Source organism: Amia ocellicauda, chromosome 14 (genome assembly GCF_036373705.1).
Source record: "Amia ocellicauda isolate fAmiCal2 chromosome 14, fAmiCal2.hap1, whole genome shotgun sequence".
Classification (NCBI taxonomy): Eukaryota; Metazoa; Chordata; class Actinopteri; order Amiiformes; family Amiidae; genus Amia; species Amia ocellicauda.
Window position 1 is genome coordinate 7230081 of NC_089863.1, and position 16582 is coordinate 7246662.

At 41.1% G+C, this 16582-nt stretch overlaps 3 protein-coding genes across 3 annotated transcripts; 2 read left to right on the top strand and 1 right to left on the bottom strand.

Moving 5' to 3' along the window:
• Positions 1–746: 746 nt before the first annotated feature.
• On the bottom strand, positions 747–2526 carry LOC136768492 (RING finger protein 227). Its single transcript, XM_066722724.1, has 2 exons — positions 1837–2526; positions 747–1409 (listed from the first exon to the last, which is right to left on the bottom strand). The coding sequence occupies exons 1-2, from the start codon at positions 2351–2353 to the stop codon at positions 1354–1356; spliced, it is 573 nt and encodes a 190-aa protein (XP_066578821.1). The 5' UTR covers positions 2354–2526; the 3' UTR covers positions 747–1353.
• Positions 2527–5597: 3071 nt separating this feature from the next.
• On the top strand, positions 5598–6119 carry LOC136768092 (SPRY domain-containing SOCS box protein 1-like). The gene has a single exon (XM_066722147.1). The coding sequence runs from the start codon at positions 5598–5600 to the stop codon at positions 6117–6119; it is 522 nt and encodes a 173-aa protein (XP_066578244.1).
• Positions 6120–10395: 4276 nt separating this feature from the next.
• Positions 10396–16245, top strand: LOC136768006 (E3 ubiquitin-protein ligase RNF183). The gene is made up of 2 exons (XM_066722068.1): positions 10396–11396; positions 14539–16245. Exon 2 carries the CDS (start codon positions 14635–14637, stop codon positions 15232–15234), a length of 600 nt encoding a protein of 199 aa, XP_066578165.1. The 5' UTR covers positions 10396–11396; positions 14539–14634; the 3' UTR covers positions 15235–16245.
• The last annotated feature ends 337 nt before the right edge of the window (positions 16246–16582 follow it).

Below are 16582 nucleotides of genomic sequence, written 5' to 3' on the forward strand. Positions count from 1 at the left end.
CAAATGTTTTAATTTTGTTTTACATGATTTACTCAACTGAGTTTTTGTGTCTTTTGTAGAGAGTTGTGTTTACTGTTTTGCAAAACTGTGCTTAACATTTGCATTATGTGTGAAAGCTATGAGAAATTACTTAGTGTAATGAATACTGTTTTGCTCATTAGGTTAAGATGGAGATCAAGTTGACCACAGTTTCATTAAAAGTGTCTTAGCAATCGAGAAACACTGTATTGTAAAGCCACAGTGGATGTGTGCCACAAGTTGTTTTGTTCTGTTTTCTAATTGAGTTAAGGATTCAGTAGGGTGGGGCCAGTATGAAACCTAATAGCCTCTGCACTAATACTGTTGATACTGCTGAAAGTGCTGGAGGGTGTGTTGAGGTGAAGTACAGTGTATACAGTGTGGGAGTTCCTTCACAATGCCCTTACAAGTTCCTTTCTCATTCCTGCCACACCGATTTATTGTTATTATATTTCTTAGCAGACACCCTTATTCAGGGTGATTTACAATTGGTAAAATATATCACCTTATTTTTATCTACAATTACCCATTTATACAGCTGAGTTTTTATTGGAGCAATCTAGAATTCCAGCAGCCAGCAGCCTGTAATATATGATGCTGCACATGATAATTAAGCAACACTGTTCTTAATGAAGGTGTAATGCTTTTTTTTCATCTTCATTTTAGTTTGAAGGTACTAGTACGGGGCAACACACTTTCTAATACACACACACAGTATAATCAATGAATGAGTATTTAAAATATACTTGTTTATTTTAATATTGTATGAAGAACAAATACAATTTGCTCATACTTGAAAATAAATAAAGGGTTATACCCTTTTTAATTAAATAAACACATTTACAAAAATTAAAACAATAATAAAATATAAAACAAACATTGACAAAACAGATTGACCAAATAAGACAGAGGACCAATATTGTGGAAATGAAATTCCACAATAAAACAGAGAACAAAACAATACATTATTTTTTCTTTTCACAATAATACTTTTGCGATCTTTCACATTTGATTGACGTTTATTGCAGCTAGTGTCGATTGCAGAGGATCTCTACCTCAATCTCTGTATGATACACTCTCAACAGCTGTGTATTCAATTTGATTTAGTTTCCCATAGGAAAACTTAGAACAACATTGAAAATATGGAAAATAACACTTGAAATCCGTTGCCAGTCTGGCGTGTAGAGTATAAGGACAAAGTCTTCACCCATAACTTCGTTTGCTCTTTTTCCAGATTTGTAAAAGTCAGTGAGATGTGATTCTGTGTCTGATGTCGCATATGCAGCGCAGGTCTCTTGGGGGCAGAGCAGACCATGACTTCATGTCCGACGAGTCTCACATCATGTAACACGTCATGAGCGCAATGTCCCTCAGATCCTCAGAGTTGCACTCTGTCAAAAAGGAGAAAAGGATGCTGTGAGTTTGATGCAAACACTGTGTTCATTTATCAGCATCTTTCATCAAAAGAGACTGCAGTCTGGATCTGGAAGAACCCAGGCTTATCTAGATCATGTTTGTTAAGCTGTACAAACCTATGCCCTATATCCTTTATAAATGGAGATTGTGTTTAGTCTGACAACTAGAGAGTAATTACATGAACTCCAACTGTATATGATATCTAGCGACTTGAACATGTGGTATGCATTTACATGTCATGTCAAAACGCTTTGGGAATGTCAAGTAGGAAACGTGACGTGATCTCTAGAATATAGTGCAGCTTACTAACTGAATGGTCTGTTTGCAAATGCTAATGCTTCACGTATTGATCGTATCAATACACTTCATAGGTTAAACTGAAATATTGTATAGGCGACTTACGGATGACACTGCTCCGGCGTGCGTTACTGCTGCCTCCGCCACACTTCTTCCAAAAGCGCTTGATAGCTCTCCAGAGTTTGCCTTTCCGAGACCCCGCAGCCTCCTCCTCCTCCTCCTCCTCCTCCTCTCGGGCTGGGACACAGGAGGACCCGTCCGATGGACCATCGCACTTGCCCTCACTCTCCTCGTCCTCTTCCTCGCTGTCCCCGGCGGACCCGTCCAGCAACCCGGCAGCCTGCATGCGCTCCAACACCGCCTCGTCCACGGGGAGACACCGCCGGACCTCCGTGGACGCGGACACCGAGGTGGAGCAGCGGCACAGCGGGCAGACGATGTCCGCCGCCTCGCCCTCCGAGCCCCGCAGCCTCTCGTCCTCACCTGCGGGGCTGGCGCAGGTCCGGGCTAAGGTCACCAGGCATCTCTGGCAAAACGTGTGGCCGCAGCTCAGCTCTCTGGGGCAGCGGTGCCCGGTGTTGTACGTCCTGTAGCAAATCCCGCACTCCAATTCAGTACACATGTTACCAACAAATGACACTTTTCAGCCTGTAAAAAGATCAGCCACTGTTCTCAGATGACCCTCTAAAAGCTGTATGGGTTGCTGTCTTGGGGCAGCTTTATATGTTGTGCTAGTATCGATGAGAGCGTGGGAGGGGTTTTCACACCATGCTGTACAGCAGGCACGTATGCCTGGCGCCGTGCAAACTCCCACATATTCAAACAAGAAAAAAAGAGAGAAAGAAAGTCCCCAAACATGATGACCTCATCCTCTTACAACCCTCCTCATTAGTTTGCACTGAAAAGACTCTGCTTTCATCATTTAAGGTGGAACTTATTTTAGCCCTACTTAAAAATTAGCGATATACCGAATGATAGACAGATAGGAATACTGATTTTGAAAGTTTATGTTTGCGTGTCAAGAAAAGCTTTACATGTAAAGCATTTATTCTTCTTTGCATGTGTGCCGCCAAATGTAAAACTGCACACACTTTTTTCACGGATTTAACTTAAATATTGTGTTTTTTTCCCACATTTAGTAAATACTTAAGACGTTTTTTCACAATCATAAATATTTCGATTTTTTAACTAAAGACAAATAAATGCTAAATCTACGTTTTTGCATAAATAAATATTAATAATTTGATTAAATATTTAACTAAATCCTGAATCTCTGAGTCACAAGATAAATATATAGCTTTTAAATAAACATTTTTCAAAAACGGGGACAAATTAGCATGTATTTAAATATTTAATTTAAAAAAACGACATATTTATAAATGAGAAATGTATTTACTAAATCTGGAAAAAAAAGACAAGTCTGTGAAAAATGACACGAAAAAAAAGTGTGTTGTTTTACATTTGGCGCCCCATATTAGTACAATAGTTTATCATTATCATTATTATATTATATGCAATCATATGTTAGTGTATGATAATTGTGAGGGCCTTCTTGGCATATGGACAACTGCACAATGTTTAAAACTTTTCTGGACAAAAATGTATTTAGACTAGAGTAAAGATGATGACGTCAACAACTCCACAGACACTGGGAAAAGAAAATAGCGATTCCTAATCACAATATCACAGTAGTATTTTTCAGGATGACAATCTGTTATACACTGGTGCAAAACAGGGAACAATTATATAAGATCAGATGTGTTTGTGGACGGTACAGTAACACCGCACAGTACACAGTACGTCAAGATAACAAATAAGACGCAGGAGTATTGCGCCAGCACTGAGACTCAAACGTGCTGGAGATCTGATCTGTCGTACTGCAAAAGATGAAGTGCTGCTGATACCAGTTTTACGTAAGTCCCCTTGCGGTGCCTTTGAAGCCCTGCGTGGGACTGAGATCTTTCCACCTGCTCAAGTGATCTCCATCGCCAGTGAAATATGAGGAAAGGGGTTGACAGCTCAGCTGCAGCATCGATAGCAGACAAAGCTAGGCGGGGCCGGGACGCATTTGAAAACGTCCACACTCTTCATTGGAAACAATTTGCGCAGTGCTTCATTTGGTTTAATTTATTTAAAAAACTTTTTTCAAAGTTACTCAAATACTCAGAGGAGCTACAATCCTGCAGTCTCTCCAGAGCTCTGTAAGTTAGGAAATATCTTGAATACGTGGTCATCTAGAACATAAGAACATAGGACAGTTTACAAATGAGAGGAGGCCATTCGACTCATCGTGTTCGTTTGATGTTCATTAATAACTGAGTGATCCAAGGATCCTATCCAGTCTGATTTTAAATGTTCCCAAATTTTCAGCTTCAGCCACATCGCTGGGAAGTTTGTTCCAGATAGTGACGACTTTCTGTGTGAAGAAGTGTCTCCTGTTTTCTGTCTTGAATGCCTTGAAGCCCAATTTCCATGTGTTTCCCCGGGTGCGTGTGTCCCTGCTGATCTGGAAAAGCTCCTCTGGTTTGATGTGGTCGATGCCCTTCATGATTTTGAAGACTTGGATCAAGTCCCCACCTAGTCTCCTCTGTTCCAGGGTGAAAAGGTTCAGTTCCTCAGTCTCTCAGTAGGACATTCCCTTCAGACCTGGAATAAGTCTGGTTGCTCTCCTCTGAACTGCCTCTAGAGCAGCGATATCTTTCTTGAAGTGTGGAGCCCAGAACTGTCCACAGTATCCAGATGAGCTCTAGTGCATTGTACAGTCTGAATATTACTGCCCTTGTTCTCAATTCTACACTTTTGATAATATACCCTAACATTGTGTTTGCCTTTTTATTGCTTCCCCACATTGTTTGGATGGAGAAAGTGGGGAGTCCACATAGACCCCTAAATCTTTCTCATGCGTTACTTCATCTAGTTCTATTCCTTCCATAGTGTAATTATAGTGGACATTTTTGTTACCTGCATGTAATACCATCCACATTGAATTTCATCTGCCAGGTGTTGGCCCACAACTGAATATTATCTAAGTCCCTCTGAATAGCCTGTGCTGCCAAGATTGTATCGGCTGAGCCACCTATTTTAGTATCATCTGTAAATTTGACAAGTTTGCTAACTATCCCAGAGTCCAGATCATTAATATAGATTAGAAAAAGCAAAGGCCCTAGTACTGATCCCTGTGGAACTCCACTAACAACCTCACTCCAGTTAGAAGCGACTCCTCTAATCGACACCCTCTGTTTCCTAGACATCAACCAGTTCATAATCCATCTACTTACATTGCCCTGAATGAATACAGCTTCCAATTTGAGGATCAGTCTTTGGTGTGGAACCTTATCAAAAGCTTTTAGAAAATCTAAGTATATCATATAATATGCTTTCACATGATCTACAGCTGCAGTTGCATGTTCAATAAATTATAATAAATTAGTAAGACATGATCTGCCTCGTCTAAACCCATGTTGACTATCTCCAGGAATATGGTTTTCATTAAGATGCTCCTCTATTTTCTGTCTAATCATTTTCTCCAACATTTCCAAATACTTTTGAGCCCCTAAAATTGGGGGGACCAAATATAAAAATAGGTGTAATTCCTACACCGTTCACCCAATTTGGATGTAGCTACCCTCAAATTATAGATGAAAAGCACATCTTGATTGTTTCCTTTCACATCCATTGTGGTGGTGTACAGAGTCAGAATTATGACAATTGTGCCACTGTCCAAATTTTTATGGACCTAACTGTCTATAAATATATATAATATACACACATACATACCAACAATTTCTTCTCATGATTAATGTGGTTTGTATTTTATTTCTCTCTCCCTCACAGGGCATGTGGATGTGTGTGAGTTTGCAGACCAGATGCAGGGTCCTGATTATAGCAAGCCCCCCTGCCTTGACAAGCTGCTGGGCATGGATCCTGCCAATCAGGAGGTCCAGCTGAAGCACTCCTGGAACAATGACGATCGCTCGAACAACATCACCGTCATGGAGGACAACCTAACCTTCCGCAGAAATGGTGGAACAGGCAGTACCGACTGCATCAGGGGTAAGGTGGGCTACACGAGAGGCCTGCATGTCTGGGAGATCAACTGGCCCAGGAATCAGAGGGGCACATACCCAGTGGTGGGGGTGGCCACAGCAGATGCCCCTATTTTCTCCATGAGTTATGAATCCCTGGTGGGCAGCAACAACAAGTCATGGGGCTGGGACATGCGACGCAACAAACTGTACCACAACCAACAGGAATGCACTTACCCTAAGATTCTGCAGGAAGACGAGTCTTTAGTGGTGGCAGATTCTTTCAGGGTGGTGCTGGACATGGACGAGGGAATGCTGAGCTTCATAGTGAATGGGCAATATTTGGGAGTGGCCTTCAAGTAAGTTGATTTTGTGTTTATCATTCACAATTCAAACTGTGTCAATTCCTGGTTGTTTATCCAAAGTCTAAACATTGTCACATTTATTTTCTGACAAAATAGCTTTTCTCAAATAAATTAGTAAGACAAGAGATTAGTAAGATTTATTTATATATGTATTTATTGGCAGACGCAAATAATATAGTCCATATAGAACCGCAGTCCAACTGTAATCCACCTTAAAAAGATAAGTGTAATAGTATCTGAGCGCAGTGACGTCAACTTCCGATCCTGTCTTTTTTTAGAAAAATCTAAACCGTCCACCCGCCCACTTCAACAGCACTGTGACGTGTCAGGGACAAAGACAGGTTAAAAAAAAATGTTTACAACACTAGTATTATAGTATAGTAACTAGTAACACTGCAGACTATCATCGAAACTCCATAAATATTATGATTACTCCTTGATATTCGGGCTTCCTAGCAAATGAACATCGTTGTTTTGTAATCTAATCTGAGCCGCAGTGAAGCAGTGCTAAAGGTGTGCTGTGGTGGTGATAACAATGTTTAATTTATCAAGTTGAGAGACGTAGGGGTAGAGTCTACAGGTGTGGAGTGAATTGGGGATTTCTCGGGACGTGGCCAAAAAACGGAATGTGCCCGATTCCTTTCAGCTAATGAAAGTCTAGTATCGAGTCTGTTTCCTATTTATTTTACTGTCCTCTCCTCACAAATAAAATTGATTTTGTGTAGCCCAGTGTTTCCAAGCCGGTCCTGAATGACCCCTTGTTCTGCTGTTTTTGCTCCAACCGAGCTCTTAATTATATAATCGAGCCTTATATTGCATTGTTAGTTCACTTAAGGAATCAATTAAGCAATTAAGAAATCGGTTGGAACAAAAAAACAGCAGGACAGGGGGTCCTCCAGGACCAGTTTGGGAACCCCTGGTGTAGCCTACAGGTGTGCTTGTATGAGTCCAGGTTTTGATGTCATCCAGGAGAGGAGTTTAAGTGCTGCAAAGTGTTCTGGCCTGAACCGCACTAGGTCAATTCACCAATGTTCCTTGCATTGTTATTTTAACGTACACGTTATTTACGGTTGTTTCATAGATCATGTGCAACATGTAATTACTTATGCTATAGCATTTATTAGTATTTAAATTAAATTTGGAGCAAACTATAAATATATTTTTTATATTTCCCCAGAGAAAAACAGTGCTGTCTCTGTGTGTGAATTCAGAACCAGTTATGACTGCCCCTTGGCAATAACAAAGGTCAGCTAGTATATAAAAACAAGGTATAAGGGGAAATAAAAAAAAAAAACATATCCCATACGTTTGGGAAGGGTAGTGGTAGGAATTCCAGGAAGTAATAAGAACATACCAGGAAATATTATCCAGGTAAACAGGAAATTAAATGCTGAGCCAGGGAGAAGATTATTATTTTAATATTTAAGCGTATCTGCATTACGGAAAGTTATTTCTTAGTAGTAGATTTTCCCATAAATAATGAATGTGGAAGGATATGAAAGGATAAAAGCACAGAATAGTAGTTCTTTGTTGACATACAGACTCACGAACACTTGGCAAGCTTTCTGTCTGAGTCACAGGAAATATTGTGTGCTGTAAATCACATACTCACTGGGCTTACCGAATACCTGGCCTTCTGCTAACACAGGGGTGAAGTGCCTTGATCTTGACTGATTGATTGATTCTTTAGGGACACAGAATAGACACCAACACATTATCGCTTAAGAAGAAGCAGATGGATTCAGATGTTTTATTACTGATATGATATGTATTTTAGTCTTCACTATTAACTTGAATTAGATTAATGAATTCAGCTATATTGTTTTGAAGGAGAAATCTTAAGTCTTTAGCTCTCTCTGCTGAATTATTGGAATTTAAAAACTTCACCTCAGATTAGCTTTTGGAACTTGAGAATATGCTACCTAATAATAAAAAAAATCACAGCAGTAAATCTGTGTGCTGTACTTTATAGCTTCTAGGCTTTAAGGAGACAGTCGCCTGGACCACTGGTTTTCAAACCGGTCCTGGAGTACCCCCTGTCCTGCTGGTTTTTGTTCCAACTGAGGTCATAATCGCGTAATTGAATCTTTAATTGACCTAACAAAGCAATATACCATTAAATTAAATAATTAAGACCTAGGTTGGAACAAAAACCAGCAGACCAAATCAAAAATTTGACCTACTCATGAAATGCAAATTACAAACCTGTATCCTTTCTCGTTTGTATTTTGTGACATAATTCACGTGGGACAACTCATTTTTAAATATCCACATGTGCATTAGACTCTTCACTGACATCTAAAGCAGGGGTCCAAACTCTTATTCAAGGGTGCCAAGGTGATATCCCCTAGAAAACCAGATCCAGACAAATGAAAATGTGATCTCTCAACTGGTGCTGTGGTCTTAACCAGGCTCTGTGAGTTTAGTGAGTGTTTGGGAGTAATGCATGCTACCCTGCCCTGCATAGCACTGGAGCCCCATCCTAGGTGTAACCTGCCTTGGGCCTGGTGCGGTCCAGTTAGGCTCACTGTGACCCTGTACTGGATGACGCGGTCATTCATAATGGATGGGTGGATGCTTTTGTCTTGTCCACATCCCAGAGGTTACTAGACCTTTTCTGCTTGTGACCAACTCTGATTTGTAGCCTGATGCTGATTATACTTATCACATATCACAGAATTACTTTCCTCACTTGAAGACAGTTCGGTAGCCTTCAGATCCACACCAGTTTGGGAACTGCGGAAGTATAATCAGCAGTCTTTTTTCATCATTTGGGTTTTGGCCGGCAGACAGACGCGCATGATAGGTCATGTCTGATTTGCAACAGGGGGTGGATCTCCAGGAGCACACCCAACCTGAGGCTATATCCTCATTTGTATCTGTTTAAGCTGTGTTTGCCATTTTAGGAAGCAAGCTTTCACAGGCTTCATTGAAGCGCCAACAGCTATAGAATTACTCCCACATATGTCAATCGAAGTCCAGGAATGTAGGAAAGGAAAACCCAGGGAATTTTACTGCTCCTTTTAAGTGGTAGACTCTCACTTTCCTGCGGCAAGTTTTCCCAAAACAGCAGGGATAATTGAGTTTAAAAAGTTAAGCAAATTAAGGATTCCCCTTTTCTCTACCCTGGTCCTGGAGTTCATTCGTGTTTCAAATCTGCTCTGAATGAATTGAACTGAAACTTTATACAATTCTCCACTGATCAACAAAGGGAGATTTTTCAGCTCCGGTTTGAAACAATGAAAGCTGAGCTGGAAGGAAAAAACAGTAAAAGAACTGGCTGTATAAATCACACTATTGCCAGTGTGCACGAAAATGATACCTATCTTTCTTAAAAGAAGTGCTAACTTCAGCTAATAAAGTCAATGACGTGCTTCACGTGACTTACTTTACAGCATTGGGAGTCTGTTTCCCTTATTATAAAAAGGGGGTTACATATAACATACTATTGATGTGTTTTGAGGAAATGGAACTGTGATGGAAAAAGTAGCATTTGTGACAAAATGCTTATTCAGAGTTTCTTTCTTGTGTTGTATATATATAACATTTTATGTAACTGCAGACGAATAGTAAATATAGTTCAATCACAATTTATTCAACTAAATGAATCACTACATAACATACATGGTTTCTAAGGAAAGGCATGAATGCATTAAGCTACAACTGTTTTAATAACAGTATGAAAGAATGAGACTCTTTTCTGGGATTTAAGCTTTTGTTGCAGTTTTCTCCTATAAGAGTTCCTTTCACAGGTCAACACGAAAACATCAATTTCAGAAGACTGAGACTACATTCCTGGGAAACATTCCGGGAAACTGCGGGACCCCCTGCTGTCAAGTCACATCAGTCAGGGAGTGCAGAGAGTTTTTTCCCCCCCACAGAACGAGTTGGAGTTGTGTCATCTGACCTCCTGAAATCCCCTGACTTTCCAAGCACTACAGATCTTATGATAGGCTGTACAATGTAAGGTTCAACAAGCTGTTCATTAACAGATTGCAGGTTAACTCTGTATTTATGCCTTTTTGATTTTCTAGTTTCTGAAGCAATGGGCTCTGACGCTGCCCCTGGCATAAACATGTGTGGAACGGGAGGTTGGCATCTTGCCCAGGCAACAGCCTGGAACAGGACTGAGCCGGCTGACCCTCTATCCTCCCTTTGACTCGGAAATGTGCTGACTAAGGCTGGCACAGGAGGAATTCAAGGAAACCACATAACGTCACCAGGCAGAGGCCACGTCAGTTGTTGACTTTGTAATTAGCTTGATTAATCTGCGTGTGTGTAAGAGTGTGTGAGAGCATGTGAGAGTTTGAGAGTGTGTGTGAGAGTGTGAGAGAGTGTGTGTGTGTGAGAGAGTATGTGAGAGACAGAGAGAGAGTGTGAGAGTGTATGTATGTGAGCGAGAGAGTTTGTGTGTGTGTGTGCGTGTGAGAGAGTTTGTGTTTGTGTGTGTGTGCGTGTGTGAGAGTTTGTGTGTGTGTGTGTGTGGGTGGGTGTGTGAGAGAGAGAGTTTGTGTGTGTGTGTGTGTGAGACGAGCACGTTAGTCAATCGGCCTGTTATTGTAAACTGGAGGAAGTGTTCGATTATTTCTCCATTTTACTAAACCTATCTACTCTGTGTATTTTGAATTTGTCGTCTGTGAATATTTTTCTCTGCAATGTAGCTCTATGTGTCCATTTATAATGTAATGTTGCCATAACTTCACTTCACTGTGTCTTCACTCTGCTGCAGTGTGGCCCCAGCATAGTTTGCTTGGGTGGGTGTGTGAACAGTAATCTCCAGTCTGGCTCCTAGAGAGACTGGTTTCCAGTTTGGTATATAAATCCCTCCTAGATCCACCATTTCTAAAGACAGGGAGGCAAGTGCCGAGTGACCTCTGACCTCTGAAATTGTGCTCATGACAGCTGACCTTGGTGGCAGCTTGTGGCCCACATCACTGGCTCCCACAACATTTAACTCAAAGCTGAGGTTAAAAGCGACATTGCATTTCAACCATAGTGGTCATCCGTTAGGTTTCCCTGTTTGTCATATCGCAGCTTACATCACACGAGGGGCTCAGATCGTCCCTCACTTGGAAACCACATGGCCCCAGCTCTCCAGCACCAGGGTTACTGCTCCCCTCTGTGCCTCAGCCACGGAGATCAAACAGTCAGGGGATGTGAGTCTGCCGAAACCGTGCAAAGAAGCCTTAGTCACTAGGAATGGAAAGCGTCCGGTGGACATCTGACATTATATGGGGCAAGAAGATGCACCTGTGACACTGTGCTGGTGAAGGGGGTAAGTGATTGCATCTGATTCCCACTCTTCCACCTGCACCCAGGCTTTGGTGGTGATCCTGGAAAGCCACAATCTAGCAGGAGTTACTTCCACAAAAACAACCACCTGACCGTGTCTCTGGTGTATTTATTTATCATCTTTGTATTTGTCTGAAAACAACAATGTTTTTTTACCTTCTTTAATATAATTTCAGTCAAAAGAATGAAACTGAGATCAAGAGAAAGATAAAAATACACATGCTTTTAAAGTATAAGCTGTTTGTACACTGATTCTTACTGTGCATAAGACTGCAATGCATAGATGTGCTCTGCTTCAGACAGATAATGATAATTTGGTTTTTAATATTTTTCTTGAAGTGTGAATCAAAATTGGAGTATATTATTTTGTATTTTTATTTATTATTATTACTTCTACTACTACAACAAAAATTATGACAACAATAATATGACCACTACTTTTTTTTCTCGTTGTCCCTTTGTGTTAACATCTTCATGGTTTGGGATCTTATGTGAAAGATAATATTTCTAAGGACTCAAAGAATCTTTTTTTGACCAGAGAAGATCAGGTTGGATTAGACTTGAATGTCCTGCAAGTGTTAGAAATTAACCTATACAAAAGTAGTGTGTGTGCAAGATGCCTCTTGCTACAATGTTTTGAATTATTGCAACACAGGGTGTGGAATTTCTCTTCCTGTGCCCTGTTTATATTCTAGAAATAAACCATTTTGTCTTACATTTGAGTTCTAAGAATTCTACCCAGGTTCAAAAATGGCCTCTTTCATATATATATATATATATATATATATATATATATATATATATATATATATATATATATATATATATATGTGTGTGTGTGTATGTATGTATATATGTATATACATGCACACCAGTTAAATAGAACACCAGGACTAAGCAGTCAAGACATTTAAGGTCCTCTGAGTTCAATTTTACAAAGACAAACCATAAATAAGGAGCAAAGTGATTCTGAACATTCTGAGCTGAGTGTAAAAGTGTACTCTGTTGCAGCTACTGGAGTAGTAAATTATGCCCAGGTCTTTTACTAGAACTTATTCTACCTTTCAGAAAATGGGGGACCAGGGGCATGGCATAGTTTCAATAGCCCTTGGCCTTTTCAAGATACATAAACCTTCACAGCTACACGCCAGTGGCATACTACAATACTCAAACAGCAAACTAACAATGCCACAAAGCGGTGTGTTAGTGGGCACTGTGAAGTCTACTGGTGAGATAAGGCTATATATTAATAAGTTACAGGGTATATCTGTGTAGGGTTGTACAGAGTGCTGTGTTTTTGTTCCTGTTTTAGTTAACTGTTAACTGCGCCATGTAGTCTTGCCCTAGAAGAGGAAACGTATTGTACCAATCTCATTGGTGATCTCTGGCCTTACAAAATGATTTGTCTCTATGAAAGTCGGGAAAAGATAGGGATCACAGCAGACATGATGCTGCGCCACGTATCTCACATCACCACTCACATAAAATCTCACATACACAGAGATAACATGCAGAAATCCGCAAAGGGGGCAAAAGTTCAGTTCTGCCTCACAGCTTATATGCCTTATATGCTAAGCTATTCAGGCTACTTGATACCTTGGGAGAGAAAAAAAAAAGTGTAAATCGCTATTGTGAAACCGCCAGTTAGTGCTCTTGTAGGAGAAAACATGACAAGGCAGATGAAATTACAGCTGGGAGGAAATTATTAAGTGCCATTTCAAAAGTCATTGCACATCAAGAGGAAACTGAACTCCCATATCAGTACCATATATGGAATACAGGGCATTGAATCGTTTTTATTTACTACAATCCAATCCAATAATCCATTTATTAATATATATATATATATATATCCTTATCATGAATCGCCGTTATCGATCCATTGCAGGATGACGGCCTTTACATGATGTTTCCTCTTAGACCTTGAAGATTAAGACAGAGAAGAGGGAAGATGAAATAATAAACATTACAGGCATGACGTGGAAAAGGAAAACTAGTACATCATCTTCATCTTCCCTCTTCTCTGTCATCATCTTCAAGGTATTTTTTAATTTAGATTCGATAGCTTCCTGTGTTCATCTCTGATCTGTGCTTCTTGCAAGGTGTCCACACCATTTTAATATTTTCACTCTGGTAATGATGCCACATATTTTAATTTGTACACAGATCTTAACATATACATTGTTTTTTTCATTTGTTTGCTTGTCTGTTTCAACATGACTGCAAGACTTTGTATGTGAATATTATGGAAGGAATGTGAAATTGTCATCAACATCGCAACTGAACGCCAGAGTAGCTAAATATAATACAACTACTGCGTACTCTCTCTGGGTCTGTGTTTACGCTAACCATGTGTAGGCCAAAAGCATATGGGATGCTGGTTGCTAGGTTATGTTGTTCCCAGGCTATGTTTGTACTCTGTGTAGCTGTGATGAGAGAGTGGGGACAACGGTGTTGCACAAGTGACTGGTAACTCACTGTGAGACGAGAAACCTAGCAACTTACTAAAATATACATAAGTTCTAATGAGGTGTACAGATTTTAGTCAAATATACACAGGTCCCTCAAGTTAGTCAGGCTTGCTAATAATGATTATACCTAATGTGCATATACATTACTGTACTGTATTCACACAATAACGAACAGGTAAAATAACGTCTACATATTGTGGAGTGGAAAGTAGCATAAAATATATAATGGAACACAGAATTCGGCCAATAAACTGAAACAAAATTCTGTAAAGCATGGAGCAATATATTAAATATGATGGAGTGCAACAGTATGCATGAAAAGTGGTGCTGGGTATAAATGTGTATATGTATTCTTAACTTTTAAGTGGTTATTGATTGTCCATCTAAACATAACCACGAGTCCTGCCTGTTCAGAGTTTGGGATTTGCAGCCATTGCCAGAAAGACTACAATTGGATGCTGGGTTCCCCATTTTCTTTAAGTCTGTCACATGTCTTCCATGGTCGCTCACCCTCACCAGTTCAAGTGTAACATTTTAAAACAGGCCAACAGTTTGTTCCCCTCAGCTTCAACCTCTGAAAATCTCATATGCCAAGACTGTTTGTGATCACTTTCTTAGTGCTCATGAAATCCCTGCTTTCTCTTTCATTTGCAGGCCTCCTTTCGGACCCGGAACAAAAACTTTGGCAGGCAACTTGAAACCTACAGCCGCGGTAAATCTAATTGCACCCTCCCTCTCTCCCAGCCAAGAATGGCGGACCTCCCTGGCACAGTTCAGCCTCCCGAGGGCACAGGGGAGACGGCTGAGCTGGAGTGCCCCGTTTGCTACCAGGAGTACAACCAGGGCACCAAATGCCCAAGAATGCTGGAGTGCCTGCATGTCTTCTGCACCGAGTGCCTACAGAGGATCCAGCTGACCCTCCCGTACCCTCCAAACGCCAATGCCACCCCGGCAATCTCCTGCCCCCTGTGCCGCCACCCCACGCCTCTGGAGACAGGGGGCCCGCACTCCTTGCCCTGCCAGTCGCGCATCCTGTCTCAGCTCCCACCTCTAGCTTTTCGGATGCCCATGTCGGCCCACCTGGCCACCGTCACGCAACGGGTGGTGCTCTCCCTGGAGCCTCAAGAGACCCGCTTCATCATCCTTCCCACCGTCAGCCTGCGGGTGGAGCAGATGGGCACCGAGAGGGCGGAGGGCAGGCTCGGCCTCTCCCCCGGCGAGAACCAGGAGCTGCAGCAGCGGCGGCGCGCCCTGGTGTGCGTCCAGCTGCTCTCTGTGGTTTTCTGGATCTTATTCATCATGACGTGTGTCGTGGGCGTGGTGTTCGGTCCCAAATTCTTCCACCAGTAGCCAGGTTTTTGTTTTTATTGTTCTACCCAACCCTTTCCCATCCTGCCCAGCTGTTCATATCAAAATAAAGGCTTAAGCAGGGCCCCTGAACTCAATTCCAAAAGGGCCACAGTGGCTCTTATTTCAGCTGATCTCTCAGCTAGAGTCCAATTAGCGGATTAATGGGATGAATGTAATACTTTTCTCTGGGCTGTAGATTCTTCTAGTGGCAGGTAATCAAATCATCTTTTTAAAGCCAGTCCCCAACCCTGGTGCTGCAAGGCTGCATTGTCTCCGCTTTTGTGGCCCAGCTGAGCTGTACATGTCTAGTTTGAACAATTAACTTGACAAATCCAGTTTCTTGAGCCCCTCTTTGTTCTGGTCAGCTGTTGAGCTGTTGAAATCGTTTTGATTAGTAACTGTGTCATACCTTCCTGGATAGGAACAGGAAACGGCAACAAAACTACAGAAGCAGCACATTTGTCATTGCTGCGGCAACTGCCAGGAAGTTATGAGACGACACATCCTGAAGCCTTGAAAGAGGATACAAGCCAACAGGAGTTTGATGTCTGCCATTATTTGAAAGTTGCCTATATAATCAAATCAAATCATGCAAGTTCCCCGTTAACATCAATGTAAGAAAGGATTAATGCTCAGTTTAACTATTCTCTTCTTGCTCTTGGGGCCAACTTACTTGACAAGCACAGGATCACGTGATTCATCTACTCAATTGGCCGTACCTTTGTCAGGAGGCTGAACTATCACCATGTCTTTGTTAACATAACGTAGAGACCCGGCAGGCGACTTACAGACTTTACAAACTAACAATGTTACACATAAACACAAACATTACACTGGCAAAAGCATTGCTCTACAAATCATAATAAGACTGGTGTGCAAGTGTAGATTCAGCAGTTATGGCTTACGATACACACAGTACCATATACTAATAAAAAATCACAACCACCGCAATGGGGAGATTCTGTTATTGATTTCCATGTATCCTGTTTGTATGTTTGTTTTTCCCTGCCTATGGGAAGCTGTTTGAAATCTGCATCTCCGGCAAGCAAAGTTTATCTTGGCACAAAGGGCTTGCCAAATAAAGTCGCCTGGCTCTCCTCCAGGAAAATGTATGAGAAGCTCATATAATGTGAGTGTCAGATACCTCAGTTGACCTCACCCCGTTGTTCAGATTGATCTTCTCGGATTCCTCAATTGACTCTCACTTCCTCTTTCCCAGTGTGATCTGAGAGTGAGTCCACTATTTGGCTTAAAGACATAGGTACCAGATAGCTGTTGATTATAAAAATAAATAAATACATACATCTTATTAGTAGTAGCAGTCATGTTAGTAGTATTAATATTAGTA

Excerpts from the sequence above, each read along its gene's own strand:
- LOC136768492 (XM_066722724.1), bottom strand. The coding sequence starts at position 2,353 with ATGTGTACTGAATTGGAGTGCGGGATTTGCTACAGGACGTACAACACC. Across the intron at positions 1,410-1,836 it reads ACGCCGGAGCAGTGTCATCC|AGTGCAACTCTGAGGATCTG; the intron begins GTAAGTCGCCTA and ends CCTTTTTGACAG.
- LOC136768092 (XM_066722147.1), top strand. The coding sequence starts at position 5,598 with ATGCAGGGTCCTGATTATAGCAAGCCCCCCTGCCTTGACAAGCTGCTG.
- LOC136768006 (XM_066722068.1), top strand. The coding sequence starts at position 14,635 with ATGGCGGACCTCCCTGGCACAGTTCAGCCTCCCGAGGGCACAGGGGAG.